The 22375-nt window shown below is 35.6% G+C and overlaps 1 protein-coding gene and 1 non-coding gene across 6 annotated transcripts; one reads left to right on the forward strand and one right to left on the reverse strand.

Annotated features, from left to right (window-relative positions):
• Positions 1–388: 388 nt before the first annotated feature.
• Positions 389–461, reverse strand: TRNAA-AGC. The gene has a single exon. It is a non-coding gene; the product is annotated as a tRNA-Ala (tRNA).
• A 138-nt stretch (positions 462–599) lies between these two features.
• On the forward strand, positions 600–18612 carry LOC113751813 (photosystem II stability/assembly factor HCF136, chloroplastic). 5 transcript variants are annotated; one of them, XM_027295963.1, is made up of 9 exons: positions 600–1026; positions 2759–2994; positions 6668–6798; positions 8339–8471; positions 8659–8781; positions 11070–11144; positions 17528–17643; positions 17906–17990; positions 18228–18612. In XM_027295963.1, exons 1-8 carry the CDS (start codon positions 669–671, stop codon positions 17970–17972), a joined length of 1239 nt encoding a protein of 412 aa, XP_027151764.1. In that variant the 5' UTR covers positions 600–668; the 3' UTR covers positions 17973–17990; positions 18228–18612. The 5 variants fall into 5 exon arrangements, with proteins under 5 accessions (XP_027151764.1, XP_027151763.1, XP_027151762.1 ...); XM_027295962.1 differs by having other exon boundaries at positions 18255–18612; XM_027295961.1 differs by having other exon boundaries at positions 18267–18612.
• Positions 18613–22375: the final 3763 nt, after the last annotated feature.

Raw genomic sequence — 22375 nt, forward strand, 5'->3', positions numbered from 1 at the left:
AAAAAAATTTGAAAGGAAATGTATTTAAAAATTTTTGAAATCAAATGCTTTTGACTGGAATGAATAGATTTTGTGGATTTAAATAAATCAGAAATTTACAAAAAAAAAAGAAAAGAATGGTGAGTTGGAGGTCTAGGAAGCCTTTACACTAAAAATTTCTTCTCAAATTAATACAGATATAGATTTCTATTTTGTCAAACCATACAGTTCTTTTAGAATCTCAGGAGGCAATCAAAAATTTATTAGTAACAAAATTTCTATAGAGAGTGAGAAACTTCTAGGCATGAGAATTGTAGACACGGTTAAGTTGTTTCTATTTGCAAAGACGTGTGGCCTGACAAGATAGACACTTACAAATAGTTGAATACAAATTTCTGAACAAAATTGTTGGAGATGCGGGGTATCGATCCCCGTACCTCTCGCATGCTAAGCGAGCGCTCTACCATCTGAGCTACATCCCCGGATGTAGAGGGTGCCACCTAACATTATATTTAAGTTTTTACATAAGAATATTGATTTTATCCCATCCGTCCATTCGCGATTTCATTTTCGGCCACGCTTCAAACCTCCCGCGAAGGCGTTAACTAACCAAAGTACCAAACTACCTTCTGGATAAGAGAGAAAAAAGACAGACTGAAAAACCGATTGCAAGAAAAGAAGGAGAAAAAATGGTGACTCTACAGCTACTTCACAAGCCATCTCTGCATACTCTCTTCTCCATTTCCTCACCACAACACTACCAGCAGCAGCCATCTCCTCTACCTTTTCATCACCGGCTCTGTAATGTCCCCAGAGCTTCAGCATCCTCCTCGCAGAAGGGTCCTTCTACCAGTCGCAGGCAGTTGATTGCTGAGACAGCAGCAGCAGCAGCAGCGGTAACAGCATCTGGTTTTTTGATTGGTGGTGGAAATAAGGCATTTGCAGCAGCTGAAGAAGGCCTTTCGGAATGGGAGAGAGTTTACTTGCCAATCGACCCTGGTGTGGTTCTTTTGGACATTGCTTTCGTCCCTAATGACCCCTCTCACGGTTAGTCTTAGTCCTCTCTCTGTTTTTTTTTTTTGAACCCTCAGTTGGTTATTGAATTTTGGTAAATCTGTCACTTATATCTTTCCATTAAAATACAAAAACTGTGCTAAGGGACCAATTTTGTTTTTTAGTTGTATGCATTTATTGGGACATGACACTCTCCACGATTAATTAGTACTTTTCCCTATCCATGTCTTTTTAAGTAGGATTGGAGGCCTTTACCATTGCCAGAACAATTGCTCCATACAATAGGTTTTATTGAATTTGGGTGGATGGGATTGAGTGTGGGACATAATTGTCAATGTGCCAAAGGTTATTGTGTTTTTGCAAGTTATTGTCTATGCACTACATTGTATGGAGCAATTGGCATTAATAATCGTTGAAGCTCGGATCCATGATAGGGCACGTGGCACCTAAATTTTAATGATATATGCTGCAGATATGCTGAGAAATGGATCCATTCGATTGTTTAGTTGTGCGAGTCTTGTCATGGCACTCGCTTCTCTATAATTGATAATTTAACTTGGAGAAGTCATTGGTTACAATACGTATCATGTCATATGTGATACTAGCACGTCACTTTTAGTTATGACTTGTGTCTTCTGTATACACGACTAATTAGGTGGCCTGATTTGTTGTTTACTTGTGTGCATTTGTTGGCATTTAAGTGCAACATGTTGTACATGACATGACTCTTGACGCTGGTATATGGTACTTTCTTTTGAATTTATGCCATTCTTTAAAATTTTAGATGATATAGTGAAACGTCTGTGGAGGTATGTGTAATCTTGTGTAATTTTTGAGATTAGGGGCTTATTATGCTTAATCTTTGGAATACTATTTGTCTTAAATATGCTGTTGACACTTGAAAAGATATCTACATTTACAGTGCAAAGTCGGGATATTGATGGTGTAATGTTCCTGAAACATTGCTAAAGTAGATAATACGTGATTCATTCAGGTGGTAGGGGAAAACTATATCAGCAAAAGCAAGCAAATTTTTGCCTAAAGCAGATAATACTTCTCTTGTGATTGGTCTATCGGAGCTTGAAAGCAAATTTCTTGTGATTACATAAATGCCACAGAAAAAAGCAATTGAGTAGATGAGAATTAGCATCTGGCTTCCTTTTCAAGCTCTTGCATCTGCTCTCATGCACGGCATACATTTGAGCCAGTTTACATGATTTCAGAATACCAGAACTTCAGTCCAAGTACTGACTTTACAAGAACCTATCTGAGGACTTGTTCCTCTTGACTGAAGTGCAAAACTCCACTCTTTAGTTTAAAAGAATTGAAGACATCAGGATTGGAAGAGTGGACAACCACAATCCTGTTTTTTACCTAATCTTTCAACCTAGAATGCCAAATCTTGATATAGCAAGCATCTCCCAAGTCATAGATAGAAAACCTTAATGGGGAACCATATCCCTTCTTCCTCCTAATTTTGCTGATGGAGTGTAAATTCCTCCCTTTCTTAGCCCTATCTCCATTCCATATTCTGTCAAACACTGTTGCTGCTTTTGTGCAGGTATGCTCAGCTAAACTAACTGATGTCCTGTAGGTGGTGACTGACTGAAACCAAAGGAATCCAAACTAAATAGGTTAAAAAGAGCAACAGAAAGCAGAAAGTGTTTTTGTTTCCCAAAATGTAAATTATGATGTTTTGCTATTTTCTTCTGTTCTGTGTATTTGTATCAAGTGAATAAATTTTGGTGGGGAATGGATTTGATAGGTTTCCTACTGGGGACTAGACAAACTATTTTGGAGACAAAAGATGGAGGAAACACATGGGCACCACGTTCCATACCCTCTGCTGAGGAGGAGGATTTCAACTACAGATTTAACTCCATCAGCTTCAAAGGCAACGAAGGTTGGATTGTTGGAAAACCAGCTATCCTGTTGTACACTTCAGATGCTGGAGAAAACTGGAAAAGAATTCCATTGAGTTCTCAACTACCTGGCGATATTGTAAGTATGGAAGCCTCTGCTCAAATGTCCCTCATCATCTTAAGATCTATTATTGACCTTTATGCATTCAAAACCCATGGAACTCTTACATTGGATTAAGGATTTCCAAATATTAGCACTCTGTTAGATTTTTTCCTTCTAATGGTGGTTGCTATAAACTTTGTAAATTTCTTTAGAATTTGCTCAAGGTGAAGTGCCCAACTATTTCTCTATCAGAATATTTGATTTTTATCATTAAGTTTGGAAAATTTTGGACCATTGACAGGCTGAAGAGCCATATGTGTTTTTTGTGTAAATTAGGATTTGTTGATAAGCTAGTCAGTAGTCCTAAATTATTATCGTCTTATCTTATAGTCACTGGATTCTCATAAGACAAAGAGAAAATCTTTTTAGTCCTCAAAATATCTAAAGAATAAGTACTAGAGATGGTTGATCCATAGTTTTTCTTTCAGGCCTCTTATTTATTGAGGAAGTGATACAAAGAACAAAGGCTATTAGCTGGACACTGAGCTGCATAATGATTAAGAACCAATTACAAACATGACCAAACTTATTAGGGAACTCTAATAAATCATAGACAATAAAGTTAGTCCCTCAGTCCAAGATAATTTATCAGTTTTCAGGAATCCAACTTTTTTTAACAGTATTATGTTGACAGTGATAGTTGTTCAAATTCTTCAAACTTTACCCTCTACAAAGACAAGGGACAAGAGTTGGAAAAAGATTTAAATTTATATGAGAAGTATGACACTATCAATGGGTGGAATGAGTACTTAAAATGAAGGGAAATAATGCTATTTCTTCCGATATTGAACACCAGGAGGAAGCACATATTCAAGAATTAGAAAGGTTTATCAGTGGTGTGCATAGTTGTATGTCTTACAGGCAAGAGGAGATAAGTTGAAGGACCCTGAAATATTTGATAGTCCAAATCTCCCCTGCTATCTTAAAGTTTGGGAATCTGTTAAATTTCTGTTCAAACTTGAGGCAGCTAGTGAAGGTAAAACTATCTAGTTAATCAAAGGAATGCCACTGTTGAATGTTTATGACCCAATACCTCTCTTTTGCAAATGATTTCGTGCTGGCAATTTTGTTAGATCAAATAGTAGTTCTTGCACCACATACTCCTTTTACTATATGCCATATAAATTGTTGAACTGAACCCACAGAACATGAATAAGAATAATGTTTTGGGTTGATGTTGTTTGAAATACTAAACGAAAACTTGATAGGGCTCAGGCTTCTCACAAGTATTTGAAATGTGAAATGGTCTTGGTGGCTTTTAGTTAAATAATTTTAGCATTTTGACCATCATCCTCTAAGTTGCACTTGTTAGATTGCCTTCGATGAATTAAAAGCATGCCAGTGAAGTTATACTTATGAGAGTTGGAATACAGATTATCGAAACTCTGACAAGGTTAACATGGATCTTTGATAAGTAGGTGATTAATCAATAGTAGGTGGATATATAGTTGCTTCCATGGATCTTTGATAAGTTCAGTAATTTAGTCAACTTACGTCTAAATTTTTTAGGTGAGGTTGGTTTTGTGCACATGGGCTATGTAAACCTGGTTACTTTTTTAATAGAATTTTTGACTGGGAGTAAACATTTAATCTTTCTCGGATGAAGGAAGTTGATGTAGTACCTAGAAAACAATAATCAGCTGTCGTCTAATTACTGAAGCAGGATGATGTACACAAGCCAACTGTAAACATGTTCCTTTGGTGGGATAAATTGTGAGAATCTATTACTGAGCTTGAGAAAATTATTGCAGATTAAGTAATAAAAGAGCTGACCTCAAGGCAAGATATTATGGTAGAAGCTAGGACGTTATTGGAATCTCACATAGAAATACATTTGATTCACTACCGGAAGACGGGTTGTAGTCATTATGCGTGGGATACATACACAAGCATATGATCAAATATTTTCTTGCTGTCTTAAGCTTTTGACCAAAGGATAAACTTTGCCCTATCCCTGAGCACAAGAAGCCTGCTAGTCCAACCATAGATGCTGATTTTAGCTGAAGTCTAATTCACTGTTTACTCTTTCCCGTTGAAATGGATATCGTTGGCTATGTCAATAATTCTTCTGTTTTGATGTGGAGAAATGGTTCTGCACATCATACCTGGTTAAAGAAGCAACTTCCTCATTTCTGACACCAAACTAGTCCACTCTATTAGAGATCCCACGAGTTGCTTGAATAGCCCTCTGGTGTAATTCATATTACCAGATCCAAGCACCTCAGGCTTTTGCCTCACTTGCCAAATGGATGTCCCCACTTCTGCATGGATACTTAGCATAACACTTTTAACCCATAAAATGCTATTATCCTGATGTGGGATAAATGTGTCTGACAAACCCATTACAACATTAGAACTAGTACATGTAGTATGAAGATTGCTTGGGCACTAAGTTGACCTGGAGATTAAGCAAACTTTAATGAACAATGATACTTCGAGAACAACCCAACAAAAGAATGAAGTATCTTCAAGTACTAAGACAAATTACTAGGATAAACCTTTCCATTAGAATCTTAGAACAGATATAATTTTGGTAATCTAACAAAAACAAAACTAGACGTCACTATACAACTCATCTAAAGGATTTGTAAGGCCAGAAGATTTATCCTTACAGGGAATGCCTTATATACGTTGCATCACATCTTAAGGTATACCAGCTTCGTTTCCCAGGTATATGAAATGGTATTATTGCTCAAATGCTAACTATCAACAGTTATTTGAAACTGCATGCTAGCGTAGTTTAAATCTCTCATGTTTAAATATATTCTAAAAGGGTCTGCTTTCACCCTTAAGTCAGATGCCCTTTCCTAGATTTGTTATTCTGTCCCTTCTCTTTATGATAAAGTTGACTGATCCTGTATACTCAGCATCTTCGAGGTAGTGGAACTCGAACTATCAGAGAAGAGGAAAGGCCAAGGTTCTTTGACTCAAAAGCAAAACAATTGTGCTGGGATAATGCAGAGACCGTCCCAGGACGGCATCCTCAGAGATGGCGCAAAGATGCTGCTGGCAACATAGTTTTGAAGCGCTTCCATGGTTGTCAGGGCTGTCTTTGTTTTGAATTTGACCACATACTGCCCTTTTCAAAAGGCGGTCAATCTGTAGTAGAGAATTGTCAAATCCTTCAAACTCGAGTGAACAGATTCAAATCAGATAAGCAAGATCTTAAAAAAAATCAGCTAAAAGGATACTCTTGTGACATCAGTTTTGGTGACAATGAGCTGGACATAATAGAAATGGCTGTTTATGGTGATGTTATTCGGCTGGGAAAGGAATCTCGTTGCTGAACTATCAATGAAATGCCTGACAAGAACAAATCTATGGACCAAATAGCTGCCTGAAAATTGGCTTAGGATGATATCATTTTCCATTTGGCTGATGAATGTCAGTTTTTGAAAACTTTAGGATGACAGTTGTATGGACTCCACCATTAAACTTTGTATTATGCTATTCTTGCACATAATTAAATTTGGTTATTTTGTGTTCTCATCCACTTGATTTATGAAGACAATTAAATGGTAGAAGTAAACTCATCGTCATTTGCACATTAAAGTCCAATATCATCGGTATACTATTGACAAGAGTTTGCATTTTCTTACACTACTAGAGTCTTGAGGGATTGCCATCAACAGTATGTTAAATATGGCAGGTATACATAAAAGCAACAGGAGAAAAGAGTGCAGAAATGGTAACTGACGAAGGTGCAATCTATGTAACATCAAACGGAGGGTACAATTGGCGTGCTGCTGTACAGGAGACTGTTTCAGCTACTCTTAATAGGTGAGCAAGATTTTTTTTTAAAATTTGTCTCTAGTGTCTTTGATGATAAGGTGAGTGGGTCTTATGTTTGAGTACTGTTAGCAACCTACATCATCACGTCGGCTACTTCTTTGCATTTTTGCTGGTGTAACCATATTCTATGACTACCTTATTATATTTTCATATGAAAATTATCTCTTTGGCTTGAGTGCTGTCCTGGACCTTGTATCCTCCCTCTTCAAAATCTCGTGAAGCTATATTTTTATTTTGGTTTATATTGGGATTCTTCTCTTCCTTTACCCTATTTTTGGCATATTGCTGAGTAGTATTTTATTGTTTAAGCATGTGCGTATTTATTGAATCCCATTTTTCCAAGCCAAGTTGCATGATACAATGAATAGGCAATTAATGCATTAGACAAATCTCATAATTTGTAGAACAGTATAACTTCATTCTGCATTACTTAAATTAACTGCCAAATACAACTTCCATATTTACATGAAACCAATAACCTTGCAGAAATATCTAATTTTCCAGCCTGACATAAAATGCTTGTTATTTCAAGCCTAAGTGTTAAAGATCTTCAGAAAACATTCACTTGTCTCAATCCATATTTACAATGAATAGGCAATTAATGCATTAGACAAATCTCATAATTTGTAGAACAGTATAACTTCATTCTGCATTACTTAAATTAACTGCCAAATACAACTTCCATATTTACATGAAACCAATAACCTTGCAGAAATATCTAATTTTCCAGCCTGACATAAAATGCTTGTTATTTCAAGCCTAACTGTTAAAGATCTTCAGAAAACATTCACTTGTCTCAATCCATATTTACACATTGAAAAGTGTCAAAAATTTTCTACTCATATGGCTTGAAATAATCATTTACCTAACTGACCTCATTTATATACTAGGTAGAAAAGTAAAAGCATACTTTTGAACTGCATTTCTTAGATAGCATGTAATGCAGATTATAAATTTCCATTGGGAGTTAACTAAAGGCCTATTGTAATGTCAAATCAGATACTGTTTTCCCGTTGGGATGCAATAGATAATGCATGTGCACATTTCTAAACTTTGGTTTTCAATGCAAAATCTTCCATGATCTGTAGGGGCAAATTTTAATTCTAAAGGACTTTTTTATGTTCTTAATTGTTGATTCTTAAGGGACAATACATAAGCCTTTAGATCTTGCGCTCTTGGGCCCTTATATAACCATCTCATGTTCAGAGAACTATTTATTGTTTGATTAAAGGTTTCTTATGAACAACAGTCAGAAGGTTTGCATTTTATTATTATTATTATTAGTATTATTATTATTATTGTCTCTTTGACTAGAATGCTATGCTGTACCTAAGGTGCTGTGAAGGAGGCAAAGAATGCTCTCAATTTCACTGAGGGAATGCAGATTAAAAATGTTATGAAGTAGGGCAGGACATTTTATGTTGTTTTCCAGAATTAGTATTTTCGATCTGATCATTGTGAATATAGTGTGACATCGGTTGTTTAGGCCAACAAGTAAGAATGTTTGCCGATCCTATTGCAATTGCAGAACAGTATCCAGTGGTATTAGTGGTGCAAGCTACTATACAGGCACGTTTAGTACGGTGAATCGCTCCCCAGAAGGAAATTATGTTGCTGTTTCAAGCCGTGGCAACTTCTACTTGACTTGGCAACCAGGGCAGGTAATATCAACTTTTCTTTCTTTCTTGGCATCAATTTTCAAATTATGACAGGTTCATCCTTTTGCTTTCTGGCTCTTATCTATGTTTTCTTACGCTTTTCCTTTTGCATTGAAGAATCAATTTTTAACTAAGACGTGACTCTAAGAATACTTTCTCAGATGTTTCTCATATCTATGTGATGCTCCAGCCATATTGGCAGCCACATAACAGGAATATTGCCAGAAGAATACAAAGCATGGGTTGGAGAGCAGATGGTGGACTATGGCTTCTGGTCCGTGGTGGGGGACTTTATCTCAGCAAGGGTACAGGGGTAAGCACATATGAGGTTATCTTCTTTGCACCCATCTGATACGATACATGTTCATATTTATGTTCTTTTCTATACGTGGGATGCAAGATTAATAGATTTAATGTTGATCAATCATTTACCAAAGAACCAAGTTAAGATATCAGCACATATTAATGCCTATGAGCTTGTGGTCTTCCATGAAACTGTACTTGAATACAAAGGCTTCAAAAACCGTATACTATTCTAGGATTTCTTGATGCTTGACGAAAGAACTCTTCTAGTGACAAGTCATTGTTAAACTTAGTCTTATCCTCCACCTAAATTTAATTTTTTTTAATAGAGCAAGTGGGAGGGCTCGAACCTGGGACCTCTCACTCACACTCCCTCCTGCCCGCCCCCCTCCCACCTAAATTTAATTCTTATGAATGCATTTGTACCTTGTCATAACTCGTTAGCTCCTCATGTACCGGAAAATGCTTTTTAGTCGAGTTAAAAACTTATTGTCAATACAAGTATAATATTATATTGCCTTAGGCGTTAATTATTGTGATGACTATATTGTTTAAATTAAAATGGTTGAATCTTTTTTTTCCTCCAAGAAGTGACGTTTACATTTGATCTAAAATAGATCCAATACTTTTGTAGAAATTATTTATTACAAATATTTCTTTTGGAAGGAGACAATGCTATGTAATTTAAAAGGAAATATAGACAAAGAATGAACTATTTAAAATTTAAAGGGGTGCAATGTAGTATAGGAAAGAAATTCTATAAAATTGAGGTGGATTAAATAAGGTGCAAAACTGAAAATATTATTTTATATCAAGGTTATTATGCAATTTTGCAAATGCGCACCCTCAAGTGTGAATAGCTCCGTGCTGCAAATATATGACCCTTCATGGACCATACACAGACTCATACCAAAAGAAGGAAGAGGGAAAAAAAAAAAAACCAAGTTCTTTGTAAACCTCACTGTCAAGCATGTTTGTCAGATTCTTTGAACTGAAATTTCTTTTGGGAGTTGGTTGGCAGTAATGATGAGTCTTTTACTGCTTTAGATTCTCTTTCCCATTTTAAGTTGTGTTTTTCTTGTTGATTTTCTGGACTTCCTTGCTTGATACTTGTGAGGGGGAGTCATCCTTTTATCCAAAAGCAGCTGAAAGGAACATTATATTGGATGGCAATTATTTGGCCAAAAATTATTTGCTTGCATCACAAACACACTTTTTTATCTTCCCAATCATCTTTTTATCTCACATACATCACATCAAAAAAAGTGCTACAATAATTATTCAAAAAAATATTTCAAATAATCTCCTATCCAAACTTCACCAAACACTACACTGTTAATATGCTTAGCATTGAACAACTCAATCTTGTTTGTACGCGTGCCTATTGCTGTCTAAGAAACCAAAAACAAAACTCCTTTAGTGCTTTTTGTCACTAAACACTTTCTTGAACAGACGAATGCTATGGCATGGTGGTGGCGTTTCAGCTCTTTATTCCCTCTCTTTCTCCCCCCTCCTCTCTCTCTCTCTCTCTCTCTCTCTCCCCCCACTTCATGCTGAGAGTTTTGGTATCTGGATATGAGCTCATGGTTCTCCCAAATCTTAGGCCCCACTGAAGTAACTCTAAATAGAATTGTATGCTTGCCCTGCACTGTGGAATTGTTGATAAAATTCAATATTCTTGATTCACCTGGTTGCATATCTGTTTTTGCAATTTCATTGGGTTTGCCGTACAGTACAAATGATTTATTTGTTTAAAGTAAGTCCAATTTCGAAAGGACAGTCTACATGCACATTTAAACAAGTAGTTGAATATTCTTGATTCACCAGGTTGCATATCTATTTTTGCAGTTTCATTGAGTTTGTCATACAATACAAATGATTTATTTGTTTAAAGTCCAATTTCGAAAGGACAATCTACATGCACATTTAAACAAGTAGTTGAATGGATTCTTCAAATTAGTACTGTAAACTCCTACAATATAATGTGGAAAACCCTTCCACATGCTAACTTGAATTATTTTTCTTAAGGTTAAACAGAATACAACCAATTCAATAATTTCAATGAGGAACAATGATTTGGACCATTATAATGCTCTCAATTCAGCCATTTCCAAATGAACTAAGATTCAGTAGTTTAACTAGTGGCATATCCTCATCTTGATACTAAACCATATCTTTCTTAAAATGAACAGACATACTTCTTCTGTAGTACATTGGTCCACTTTTGTGCTTGTTCTTTTTTTCTGGCTCTCCTAGTAATTGTCCTGCTGAACAGATAAGTTGCTCAATGCTTTCCAGATAACTGAGGAGTTTGACGAAATTCCAGTGCAGAGTCGTGGTTTTGGTATTCTTGATGTTGGGTACCGCTCTCAGGTAATATCACCAGGATAGAATGTAGCAACACGGTTGCACATTTACCTCTTTAGGGAGTATTCTAGTTTTATTGATGCGGCTTCAATTGGATGTCGTGTTCTGGGTTTCATATGCTAAGGATGCAAATGGTCTTTGCATAGTAGGGGTGAGATAAGGGGCTGTACAGTCTACTTAACAATTAAAAATATGTATCATGTTTTGCAGCTCTTAAGTGAAATACAAAAATTTGCGTGGATATAATGCTGGTTTATGTGAGGCTACTTACTTTAGACAGCAGTCATCAAGATATTATGGTGAATAGCAGTTAATTGTTTGTATGACAACCCAGGATGCAATTAGAACCTTCGTATGTATGCTTCATGATTGACCAAAGCCTGCCTAGTTGCCTTATTTTTCTTGGTGATTCTCCAGGTATAAGCTCTACTTGGAAGAATTAAAGGAAAATCAACATTGTGATTAAGGAAATAAGATACTGAAGAAAAAGAAATATAAAATTCAGCACTAAAAGTAATTCTATCTTCTTTTGTGATTATAAATGATTTTCATCATGTCAACAGGTATCTTGGAAGGAAAACATCTAGTCACTGTATTATGAGTGACCAACTAGTATTTATAGGAGTACAAATTTAACAAACTATTTACAAGAATACCCTTACTAATTTATTATCTACAAGGATACTTATATTCTCTTAACACTCCCCCTCAAGTTGGAGCATATATATCATAAGCACCCAACTTGTTACAAATGTATTTCACCCTAGAACCCCCTAAACTCTTGGTAAACATATCAGCCAATTGATCTACAGACGGTACATGAGATGTCTTGATGACCCCGTCAAGCAATTTCTCTCGAATGAAATGACAATCAACTTCAATATGTTTTGTCCTTTCATGAAACACTGGATTAGACGCAATATGAACAGCCGCTTGATTATCACACACTAAATTCATAGGCTGTTTATGCTCAAACCCAAGTTCCAGTAACATGCTCTTCAACCAAACCAACTCACACACAGTGTGAGCCATAGCGCGGTATTCAGATTCTGCACTTGATCTGGATACAACTGTTTGCTTCTTACTCTTCCACGACACTAAATTACCACCAACAAACACACAATATCCTGTAGTCGATCTTCGATCTGAGGCAGAACCAGCCCAATCTGCATCACTATATCCTTCAATATCAGTGTGTCCATGATTTTGATATAGCAACCCTTTTCCAGGAGCACTCTTAAGATACCTGAGAATCCGTATAACAGCATCCCAATGACTAGTACGAGGGGTATCAAGAAATTGACTCACAACACTCACTGCAAACGAAATGTCAGGTCTCGTTACAGTGAGATAATTTAATTTACCCACAAGTCTTCGATATTGCTTAGGATCATCAAGTAATGCACCTTGATCTCCTGCTAATTTCACATTGGGATCTATAGGAGTATCCACAGGTCGGCAACCTAACATCCCAACTTCACTCAACATATCGAGTACATTTTTTCTTTGACATAAACAAATCCCATATTTAGACCGAGCTACCTCAATATCCAGAAAATACTGTAGATGACCTAAATCTTTTGTCTGAAAGTTTGCCTGCAGATTGGATTTAAGTTTCTGGATCCCCACAGCATCATCACCTATAATCACAATGTCATCCACATAAACAACTAATAAAATTTTATCAGCATTAGAATGCCGATAAAATACAGAGTGATCTACTCCACATCTTGTCAGACCGAACTCCATGACAACACTACTAAACCGGCCAAACCAAGCCCTCAGAGACTGTTTCAATCCATATAAGGATTTTTTCAAACGACAAACCAACTGCGAATTCTCCCCCTGAACAACAAATCCAGGAGGTTGTTCCATATATACCTCTTCTTCCAAATCGCCATGCAGAAATGCATTTTTCACATCCAATTGATGCAATGGCCAATTATAAGTTGCTGCCAAAGAGATAAGAAGACGAACAGAGGTAATCTTTGCAACAGGAGAAAATGTTTCTAAGTAGTCTACTCCATACACCTGAGTAAATCCTCTAGCTACCAGACGAGCCTTCATTCTATCAATAGAACCATTAGGCTGCACTTTTATAGTGTACACCCATTTACAACCAACAACAGGCTTACCTGAAGGACGAGGGACAAGATCCCAAGTACCATTTTGTTCCAAAGCAGACATCTCTTCTTGCATAGCTAATCTCCAATCAGGATGATTAAGAGCATAGGTAATAGACTTAGGAATGGAAATAGAATCAAGGGAAGCAACAAAAGAAGAATATGACATAGAGAGACGAGAATAAGAAACAAAATTAGAAATAGGATGGGAAGTACAATATCTCTTACCTTTGCGTAAAGCAATAGGAAGATCTAACTCAGAAGAGGGCATCATACCTGGATTTGAAGATTGAGAGTTAATTGGTGAAGTGCGTGGCATATCAGGAACTTTCTCAACCATGGAACGACGAGAGTAAACTTGAAGATGAGGACGAGATAATCGAGCTATGGAATCTGGGGGACTAGATAACTCAGGTAATAAAGGGGAAGGGGCTGGTAAAACAGGAGAGGAAAAAGAGGGACACTGGTCTAACTCACAAGACATACTTTGTTTGATAAAATATGGAGTGGATTCAAAGAAAGTAACATCAGCACAAGTAAAAAATCGATTTAAAACTGGACTGTAACAACTATAACCTTTTTGCGCTCGTGCGTATCCTAAGAAAATATACTTAATAGCACGAGAATCTAATTTATCCACCCCGGGAGCAAACTGATGAACAAAGCACACACATCCAAAAATACGAGGAGGCAATTTAAACACAGGTTCATAAGGAAAAAGAATGGAGTGAGGTAATTGACCTCCAAGAATATTAGATGGCATGCGATTAATTAAATAACATGCAGTTAGAACTGCATCACTCCAAAATTGTTTGGGCACATTCGTGTGCAACAACAATGTTCGAGCAATTTCGATTAAATGTCCAATTTTTCTTTCAGCAACTCCATTCTGTTGTGGAGTGTGAGGACAAGAGGACTGATGAATAATACCAGACTTAGTCATAAAGGTATTAAAAGGAGTGGAAAAATATTCTTTCGCATTATCACTGCGAAGTATACGTACAGACACACCAAATTGATTCTTTATTTCTGTAACAAATGCACAAAAAATGGAATATAATTCTGAACGATCTTTCATTAAATAAAGCCATGTAACTCTGGAAAAATCATCAACAAAAACTACAAAATATTTAAAACCTAACTTTGAAGTGACTCGACTAGGACCCCAAACATCAGAATGAACTAACAAAAATGGTTTAGAAACCCGTTTATTGACTCTAGGAGCAAAAGAAACACGATGATGCTTTCCTAGCTGACAAGACTCACATTCAAACGAAGATAATTGACTCAAAGTAGGAACAAACTTTTTCAAATTTTGTAAAGACGGATGACCTAAACGACAGTGAATTTCAAGAGGAGAAACAGTAGCAGGACATGCTATCGGACCATTGAAGTTGAGAAAGTAAAGACCATTATGCTCATGCCCTCCACCAATCGTCCTCTTTGTCTTCAAATCCTGAATGACAACAGAATCAGGAGAAAAAGTAACTGTGCACTGTAGAAATTTAGTGAGCTTACTAACAGACATTAAATTAAAGGGCAAATTGGGTACGTAAAGAACAGAAGACAGTGGAAGTGATGGATTAATTTCTACAGTGCCTAGTCCTTTAACTTTAGTGGTAGATCCATCAGCTAAAGTAACATGAGGAAAGGAAGTAGACTCTTGAAAATTAGAAAAAATTTTAGAGGTACCTGACATATGATCAGTAGCTCCGGAATCAATAATCCATGAGTCATTACCTTTTTGTGCTAAAGAAGCAGAGGGAAGAGATGCGTGATTTGTAGCTTGGTACTGTAGGAATTTAACATAATCTTCCTCAGATATAGTAACAGTTTTCTGGGACCCATATGCTGAAAAACTTGATTCAACTTGGTCAGTGATAACCGTATTAACAAACCTTTCAACCATAGCGAATAGCACGTCAAACGAAAGAATGGGTCAAAACTTGAGCCGTGAACAGTAACGGCATGAACAGTAACTGCGTGAACAGTACGGCGTGAACAGTGCCGTGAACAGTACGCGTGTACAGTGCCGCGATGAACAGTGCGTCGTGAACAGTGATTTTGCTAGATGTTTAACCCTAACCCTAGGACTTTTGCTCTAATACCATGTCAACAGGTATCTTGGAAGGAAAACATCTAGTCACTGTATTATGAGTGACCAACTAGTATTTATAGGAGTACAAACTTAACAAACTATTTACAAGAATACCCTTACTAATTTATTATCTACAAGGATACTTATATTCTCTTAACACATCATAAATAACATTACTTTGTAGATGAGGATTTTTTGTCTGGGCTAACTGTTGTTACTGATAATTCAGAACAAACCTTGAGTTTTATAGGTCACTGATAGTTACCAGCTCCAGAGGAAATCTTGGATCCATATACATTATTTTATATTATTTTGTAAAGTTGAATTTATGTGAAACTCGGAATGAAAACATCTTCTCTCTCTCTCTCTCTCTCTCTGAAATGATAACCTTTTCTTCTTCTTCTTCTTCTTCTTCTCCTCCTCCTCCTCCTCCTCCTCCTCCTCCTCCTTCATCCTCTTATCTATTACTGCTTGTTTTGACCATCACCCTGTTTTGAGATATTTTTGTTCCAGTACTTCATACCATGGTTGACTTTTGAGAGGGGGTAGAGCTTGTCATTATTTTGTTCAAGCAGAATTCTCAAAATGTTTTTCTATTTAAGTTTAGATTTGTTTTCCTTGTTGATTGGTTATAGTATTCATCTTTGCTTCCTTTTTCCTCATATTCCTATATCCTTGAGAATTGCCAATGGGTTCATGGAAGTTTGCATGAAGCAAGGATAATGGTAAATGAGTGAAGCAAGAACAATAGTTAATGAGACAGATTGAACAAGACTTGCATGGATAAGTTGGGTCTCTTCCACCTCTTTAACCCGTTTTATATCCTCTTGCAGAAGGTGAAATTTACAATGTGATGGTAATTGGAATGTGTTTTGCCATACGATTAAAAAAAGAGGGTAATAGTGGATCACCCTTTAATTTGCTCCCTGTTGTGTTGGAGGGAGCGACTCTTCATTCCAAATACAATTAAAAAAAGAGGGTAATAGTGGATCACCCTTTAATTTGCTCCCTGTTGTGTTGGAGGGAGCGACTCTTCATTCCAAATTACCTCAACTGATTGTGGTCAGCGACTCTCAGCAGTTTGGACAATGAGGTAATTTGGAATGAAGAAGAGCTCTAGTGCTTACATCATGAAAGTTCTACAAAGCATGATCTACCAATGCCCTGTTTTTGTTTATTACATCGAGAAGCACATCCTAATTACATCAACCATTTAGCTTCAGTTTGCAGTAGGTAACAGCCCCTTCTTATCCCAAACTCCTTATTGATCCTGTTGCTAGCTTTTCTTGTCGCTGTAGATCCTTCTGTCTTGTTGGGAAATACAAATTTACAGGACTCCTCATTTCTCTTTTGACAGTCAACCCCTTTATGGATTTCATGTTTAAAGAACTTCTTGTTAGGTAACCATGCTTTCCTTTTTACCCTGATTGGTGAGTGGTTGATGTGGAACTATTTTTAGGGTAAGTTTTGTGGCCAACAATTACAGACTTCAGAACATAGGCCTCAAATGAAATGCTCAGTGAAAGGAAAGATGGGCTGTAATATTATTGTCTGATCTAAATGATAATTTTGAAGATAGCAAAACGGAAGCAAATTCAGTTTGGTAAACTGGAATGGCAACTTCTCATAAAATTCTTTCACTTTGTGTTGCTTCTTTGCGAGCAACTTGCTCATACTGATGCTCAATTCCACTAGCTATTTCATCCAATTTGTTATCGTCAACTTGTAGGCTAATGGAGAAGTTGATTGAGGTTGGCAGTTTGCATGTAAAGAGCCATACAAGTAACGTCAGTAACTGCTAGGGGTGTGGAACACTTTATCTGCTATTCCCTGATGAAAGGGATATCAAGCACTCTAAGATTTTTTGTGTATATCCTGTTATCGGCAACACATACAAGCACATTAACTTTATATCTGAATTGTGGTGATGTTTACTGAGAGGAACTTTGGTACAGACTAATATGCTAAAGGCAACTGTTTCTGCCCTGATTTTATTAAAATCCACTATGATGTGAAATATTTAGTATGAGTTTTTTGCTTTTTATTTGGTTTGATGTTGTATAAGAAGATGAAAATATGAGCATTTATGTGGACAGCATGTACCCATACTTTTCAAGTCCTCTGTGTGTACAATTTTTATAATCTAAATCATTTCATTGATCTTTTAGGATGAAGCCTGGGCTGCTGGTGGTAGTGGGATTCTGTTGAAGACCACCAACAGTGGGAAGACATGGGTTCGAGACAAAACAGCTGACAACATTGCCGCCAATCTGTATTCAGTAAAGTAAGCTCAGTACCTCTATAAGTCCATTGTTCCCCTATTTGCCTTTGTAATCTGGATCAATCCACATTGAAAACTTTCCTAATCTGAAGCATGGACCTCTTTATGCAACTTACAATCTCTCTCTCTGTCTCCCTCCCTCCCTCCATCTCTCTGTCTCTGTCTCTCTCTCTCTCTCTCTCTCTCTCTCTCTCTCTCTCTCTCTCCAACTGTGCATCTGTTTATCTGCTGGTTTGTTAATGGCAACACATCGTTTTATTTGCAGGTTTATTAATGACAAACAGGGTTTCGTCTTAGGAAATGATGGAGTCTTGCTAAAGTATCTCGGCTAATTCAACCTCCTGAACACGGTGAATTCTTTATACTTCCTTAAGATTTCAGGGTTGCATTGTGATATCTTAGCTGTTATGAAAAGGTGAAAAACACATACAAGTTAGATTTATTACAGTAGAAGGGAAACTAGGAAAAAGTTCACTAAAAAAAAAATTTATTCTGGCAAACATCGTGGCAACTTTGTTGAAAAGTTTTTCGCAGAGCACCAATCCTTTGATCTTAAGGATTGAGTTAATGCTTGTCAATGTTTTCAGCAAAATGGATGATTGAAGCATGTGCAGATTGCCTTGCAGGAATTTTAAATGCTTGCTTTTCTGCAATGCGGAAGTGGGGTTGAGGCTGGGTATCTCCACAAGTGACTGCAAAAGTACATACTTCAAATTCATTGATATGTATTTGTGATTTCAAAGAAACGCTTATCATATGGCACTACATTTTTGTCCTTTGAGTTTTACCTGCAAAAGAAGAGTCCTCATTATGCTGAAGGTTCTTTTTCCTTCTCCTGATCAAGAGTTTAGACGTAGGGTAATATAGCTTGCTATCCAGATGAACCAACAGCCTCTTTCTTTGTAGAAATTGATCCAAGATATTGTGCACCATGTTCCCAAAAAAGGTTATCTGATTAAAGCTTAGAGCTCAGATATTGCAGATGCCACCCATTGCTTACTGTATGAAGGAAATAGTCCTCAAAAAGACAGGATTTTTGTCATTCATGCAAAAGAAAATAATCCAGGTATCAAGCCAAGAGCACGACATTCGCCTTTTTTTTCCCTCTCTGAAAGCGAAATGGATTCTAGAACGACTAAGGACCAGGTATTTCATGTTAGAAGATTCATATTAGGAGATAAGACTTAAAGGAAGAGGAAAAGGATGTCAAGGAAACAAAAGTAAATGTTTCTTTCGAAGAAATCACCAAATCGTATCTTTCTTAGAAATTTTTCTAAAATCAATAAAAATACAACATAGGAATGACATCTACTGAGTTATCCTTTTCATAAAAGTTAATATATCATATACATGATTATCCTTGGTCCTAATTAACAATCTGTATTTCATGTAGTTGAGCATGGTTTAGGCTAATTAACACATATGCTTTTGGATATTGATCTTACTTTCAAAGATGGATCTTATACCTTAATGCATTTATTTGTTAAGAGATTGTCCATCACTGAAAGCTTCCCTTGCTAGTTTTGTACAATTAGAAGACAAAAAAAGCTATCTTTTTTTTTTTTTGTTTTGTTTTAATAGGATTGTGTCTTGTTGCAACAGGTGCCTGTAAGATTCAGTCTTACAGCATCTGTGATGTAAGATTGGTCCTTTGTTTAAATATTATTTATTGTTAAAGTCCCTAAATCTTTGATATCTCTATTTTGACTCTCTGGATATTCTTCTTTTGATTTTGATCATCCCTCAAAGATTTCATGAGATTTTGATAGTCCGATAGAAAAAATCTGCGAATTCAACACTTGAGTGACCATTTTGACTAAAGAAAAAATTTAGTAACACCATTGCAATAAATTTTAAATACTTTAGTGACTATTTAGATCATTTGCTCATACATAAATAAAAAAAATTTATTCATTAGCATGTCAAATAGAGGCGGCATAATTATTGTTATCCAACACAATTACAACACCACAAGCAGCATCTACTTTATTTTTAGCGAAAAATGCTCCTCTTTGCTATATTAGATATTAATAGTCACTGAATTGTTTTGATGTGGCTAGTGGTGTCCCTGCTAAGAATGCCTTGAATATTGTAAGGGCTTGTTTAGGCTTATGTAGAGGCACTTCATGACCAGCAGCGTTAACTGCAACAAAGGTTAGCCCCTCATATTGCTGAGTCCATCCTCCCACCTGTTTGAAAAATGGCAAGATTATCAAAATTAAACCTCACAATTTATGCAACTTTTAACTTGAGACTTCACAGCTTAATTTCAACTTTTTCTTTTAATTTTAACCACTAATTGGCAACTTTGCAACCTTTTAATCGCATAACATCGATTTGCAACTTGAATCTCACCTGTCACTGGAGCAAAATTTATATTTTTGTTGAAATATTAGGATTTATAACGAGTTCTTAGTGCATTTTTAAATGCAAATTTCAAATTCTATGTGTATAACATTATTTGCCAATTTGAAGTTCTTTTGTAGCTTTTTTTCTAAGTACTTATAAAAGGAATGTTTCAGAAATGGCCTAGATACAATTGTGACATTTCTGTTTTTATACGGCAAAAGCGATTTAGGATTTCTATGTTTGTTCCCATAAAAAAGGATTGCAGCATAATTTTTTGTCAATATAAGAAATGAGTAAAATAAAATTATGAGATATAAAGCAATGTTTGTAACCCAAGGATTTTCACAAAGATTTGGATTTGATTATGATGAAAGCTATTCATTTGAAGTGGAGGTGATTACATTTAGATATCTTGTGAGTGACTAAATATGCGTCTAATGGACATAATCACTGCGTATTTATATGAGAATCTTGATAATGATATTACATGAAAATTCCTGAAGAATTCAACATGCCTAAAGTATATAAATCAAATCCTAAAGATATTTATTCTGTTAAATTGCAAAAGTTAATGTATGAGTTCAAGTAATCTAGATGTATACAGTATAACCATCTCAATGAATGCTTGATTAAAGAAAGTTATACTAATGACCCAATATGCCCATACATTTTTATAAAGAAAAAATGGGTCAAACTTTATAATTATTACAGTATATATTGATGATTTTAATTTGATTAGAACTCTTGAAGAGTTCCAAAAGTTGTTGATTAGTTGAAGATAGAATTTGAGATCATGGATTTTGGAAAAATAAAATTTTGTCTTAATTTATAAATTGAGCATCTGGAAGATGATTTTTATTATCATAGTACTTATACTCAAAAGGTATTGAAATGGTTTTATATACATAAAACACATCTATTAATTACCCCAATGGTCCTCATGTCAATTGATCCCAATAAAAATTCTTTCAGACCATGAGAGATAAATGAAGAGATACTTGATCCTAAAGTACCATAGCTCAGTACAATTAATGCACTAATATATCTTGCTAATTGTATAAGATTGGATATATCATTTGCAGTGAATTTATTAACAAAATTTTTAGTTCTTTTCCTACAAGACGACATTGGAATGGTATCAAACATATTTTTCGCTATTTCGATGGAGTAATTGATCTTGACTTATTTTATTCATATAATTCGCCATCTAAATTACTTGGTTTTGCTGATGTTGGGTATTTAGCTGACACACATAAAGTAAGGTCTCAAATGGGCTGGCTATCTATTTACATGTGGTGATACAGTTATTCCATGACAATCTATAAAGCAATCAATGGTTGTTACTTCTTCGAAACATACTGAAATAATAGTAATTCATGAAGATAGTCGAGAATGTATTTAACCAAGATCAATGACCCACTATATCCGAAAGAATTGAGGGTTATCCTTTGAAAAATGAAAATCCTCCAATTATATTATATGAAGAAAATACAGCTTTAGTAGCTCAATTAAAGGAAGGATATATTAAAGTAGATAGGATGAAATATATTTCACCAAAATTTTCTTAACTCATGATTTGCAAAAAAAAAAAAAAATGATGAAATTGAAGTGCAACAAATATGAGCAAGTGATAATCTGGTAGATTTATTTATCAAGGTGTTACGAACTTCAACATTTGAGAAATTTGTGGAAATTATTGGAATGCATTGGTTTAAAGATCTAAAATAATGTTTGAATTAGGGGGAGAAATTAATACATAAGAATAGTGTACTCTTTTTCCTTCGGTAGAATTTTTTTCCTATTGAATTTTTTTTTCTAGTAAGGTTTTAACGAGACATATTCTTTGTGTAACGAACATCTAAGAGTAAGTGTTATGAAATTAATGAAGTGATAAGTGTGAATGTTCATTTAGCTCTTCAAAATATACATTGGAATATTCATCCAATCTCCTTACAAGGTTCATTGATACATTGATGTATTTTCTCCTAGTTCGTTAGTTCATCATAAAACTATTCAACTCATAGACTTGAAATACTAAATTCATGTATAATAGAGTTCATATACGTTTGATCTTGTATTGTTTATAAATAGAAGGCATATAAACCTCATTTGTAACCTTTGAATCTTTGGAACATCCGATAAATAAATAACATAAACATTCTCACTATTTCCTTGTCTCTATTATACTCTCTTTATTCTCTACTTTTAGCAGTCTATTTCATTAGTTTCACAACAATTGTGACTTATTGCAACAGGCATCTATAAAACGGAGTCTTACAGTGTCTACGAGGTGAGATGGTCCTTTGTTTTAATATTATTTATTGTTAAAGTCCCTATTTCTCTGATGTTTCTATTTTGACCCTCAAGATTTCTTCTTTTAATTTTA

The sequence above is a fragment of the Coffea eugenioides genome, chromosome 11 (genome assembly GCF_003713205.1).
Source record: "Coffea eugenioides isolate CCC68of chromosome 11, Ceug_1.0, whole genome shotgun sequence".
Classification (NCBI taxonomy): domain Eukaryota; kingdom Viridiplantae; phylum Streptophyta; class Magnoliopsida; order Gentianales; family Rubiaceae; genus Coffea; species Coffea eugenioides.

Coding starts and splice junctions, on each gene's coding strand:
- LOC113751813 (XM_027295963.1), top strand. CDS start 669: ATGGTGACTCTACAGCTACTTCACAAGCCATCTCTGCATACTCTCTTC. Junction 2,995..6,667: donor CTCAACTACCTGGCGATATT/GTAAGTATGGAA, acceptor TAAATATGGCAG/GTATACATAAAAGCAACAGG. Junction 6,799..8,338: donor GTTTCAGCTACTCTTAATAG/GTGAGCAAGATT, acceptor TTGCAATTGCAG/AACAGTATCCAGTGGTATTA.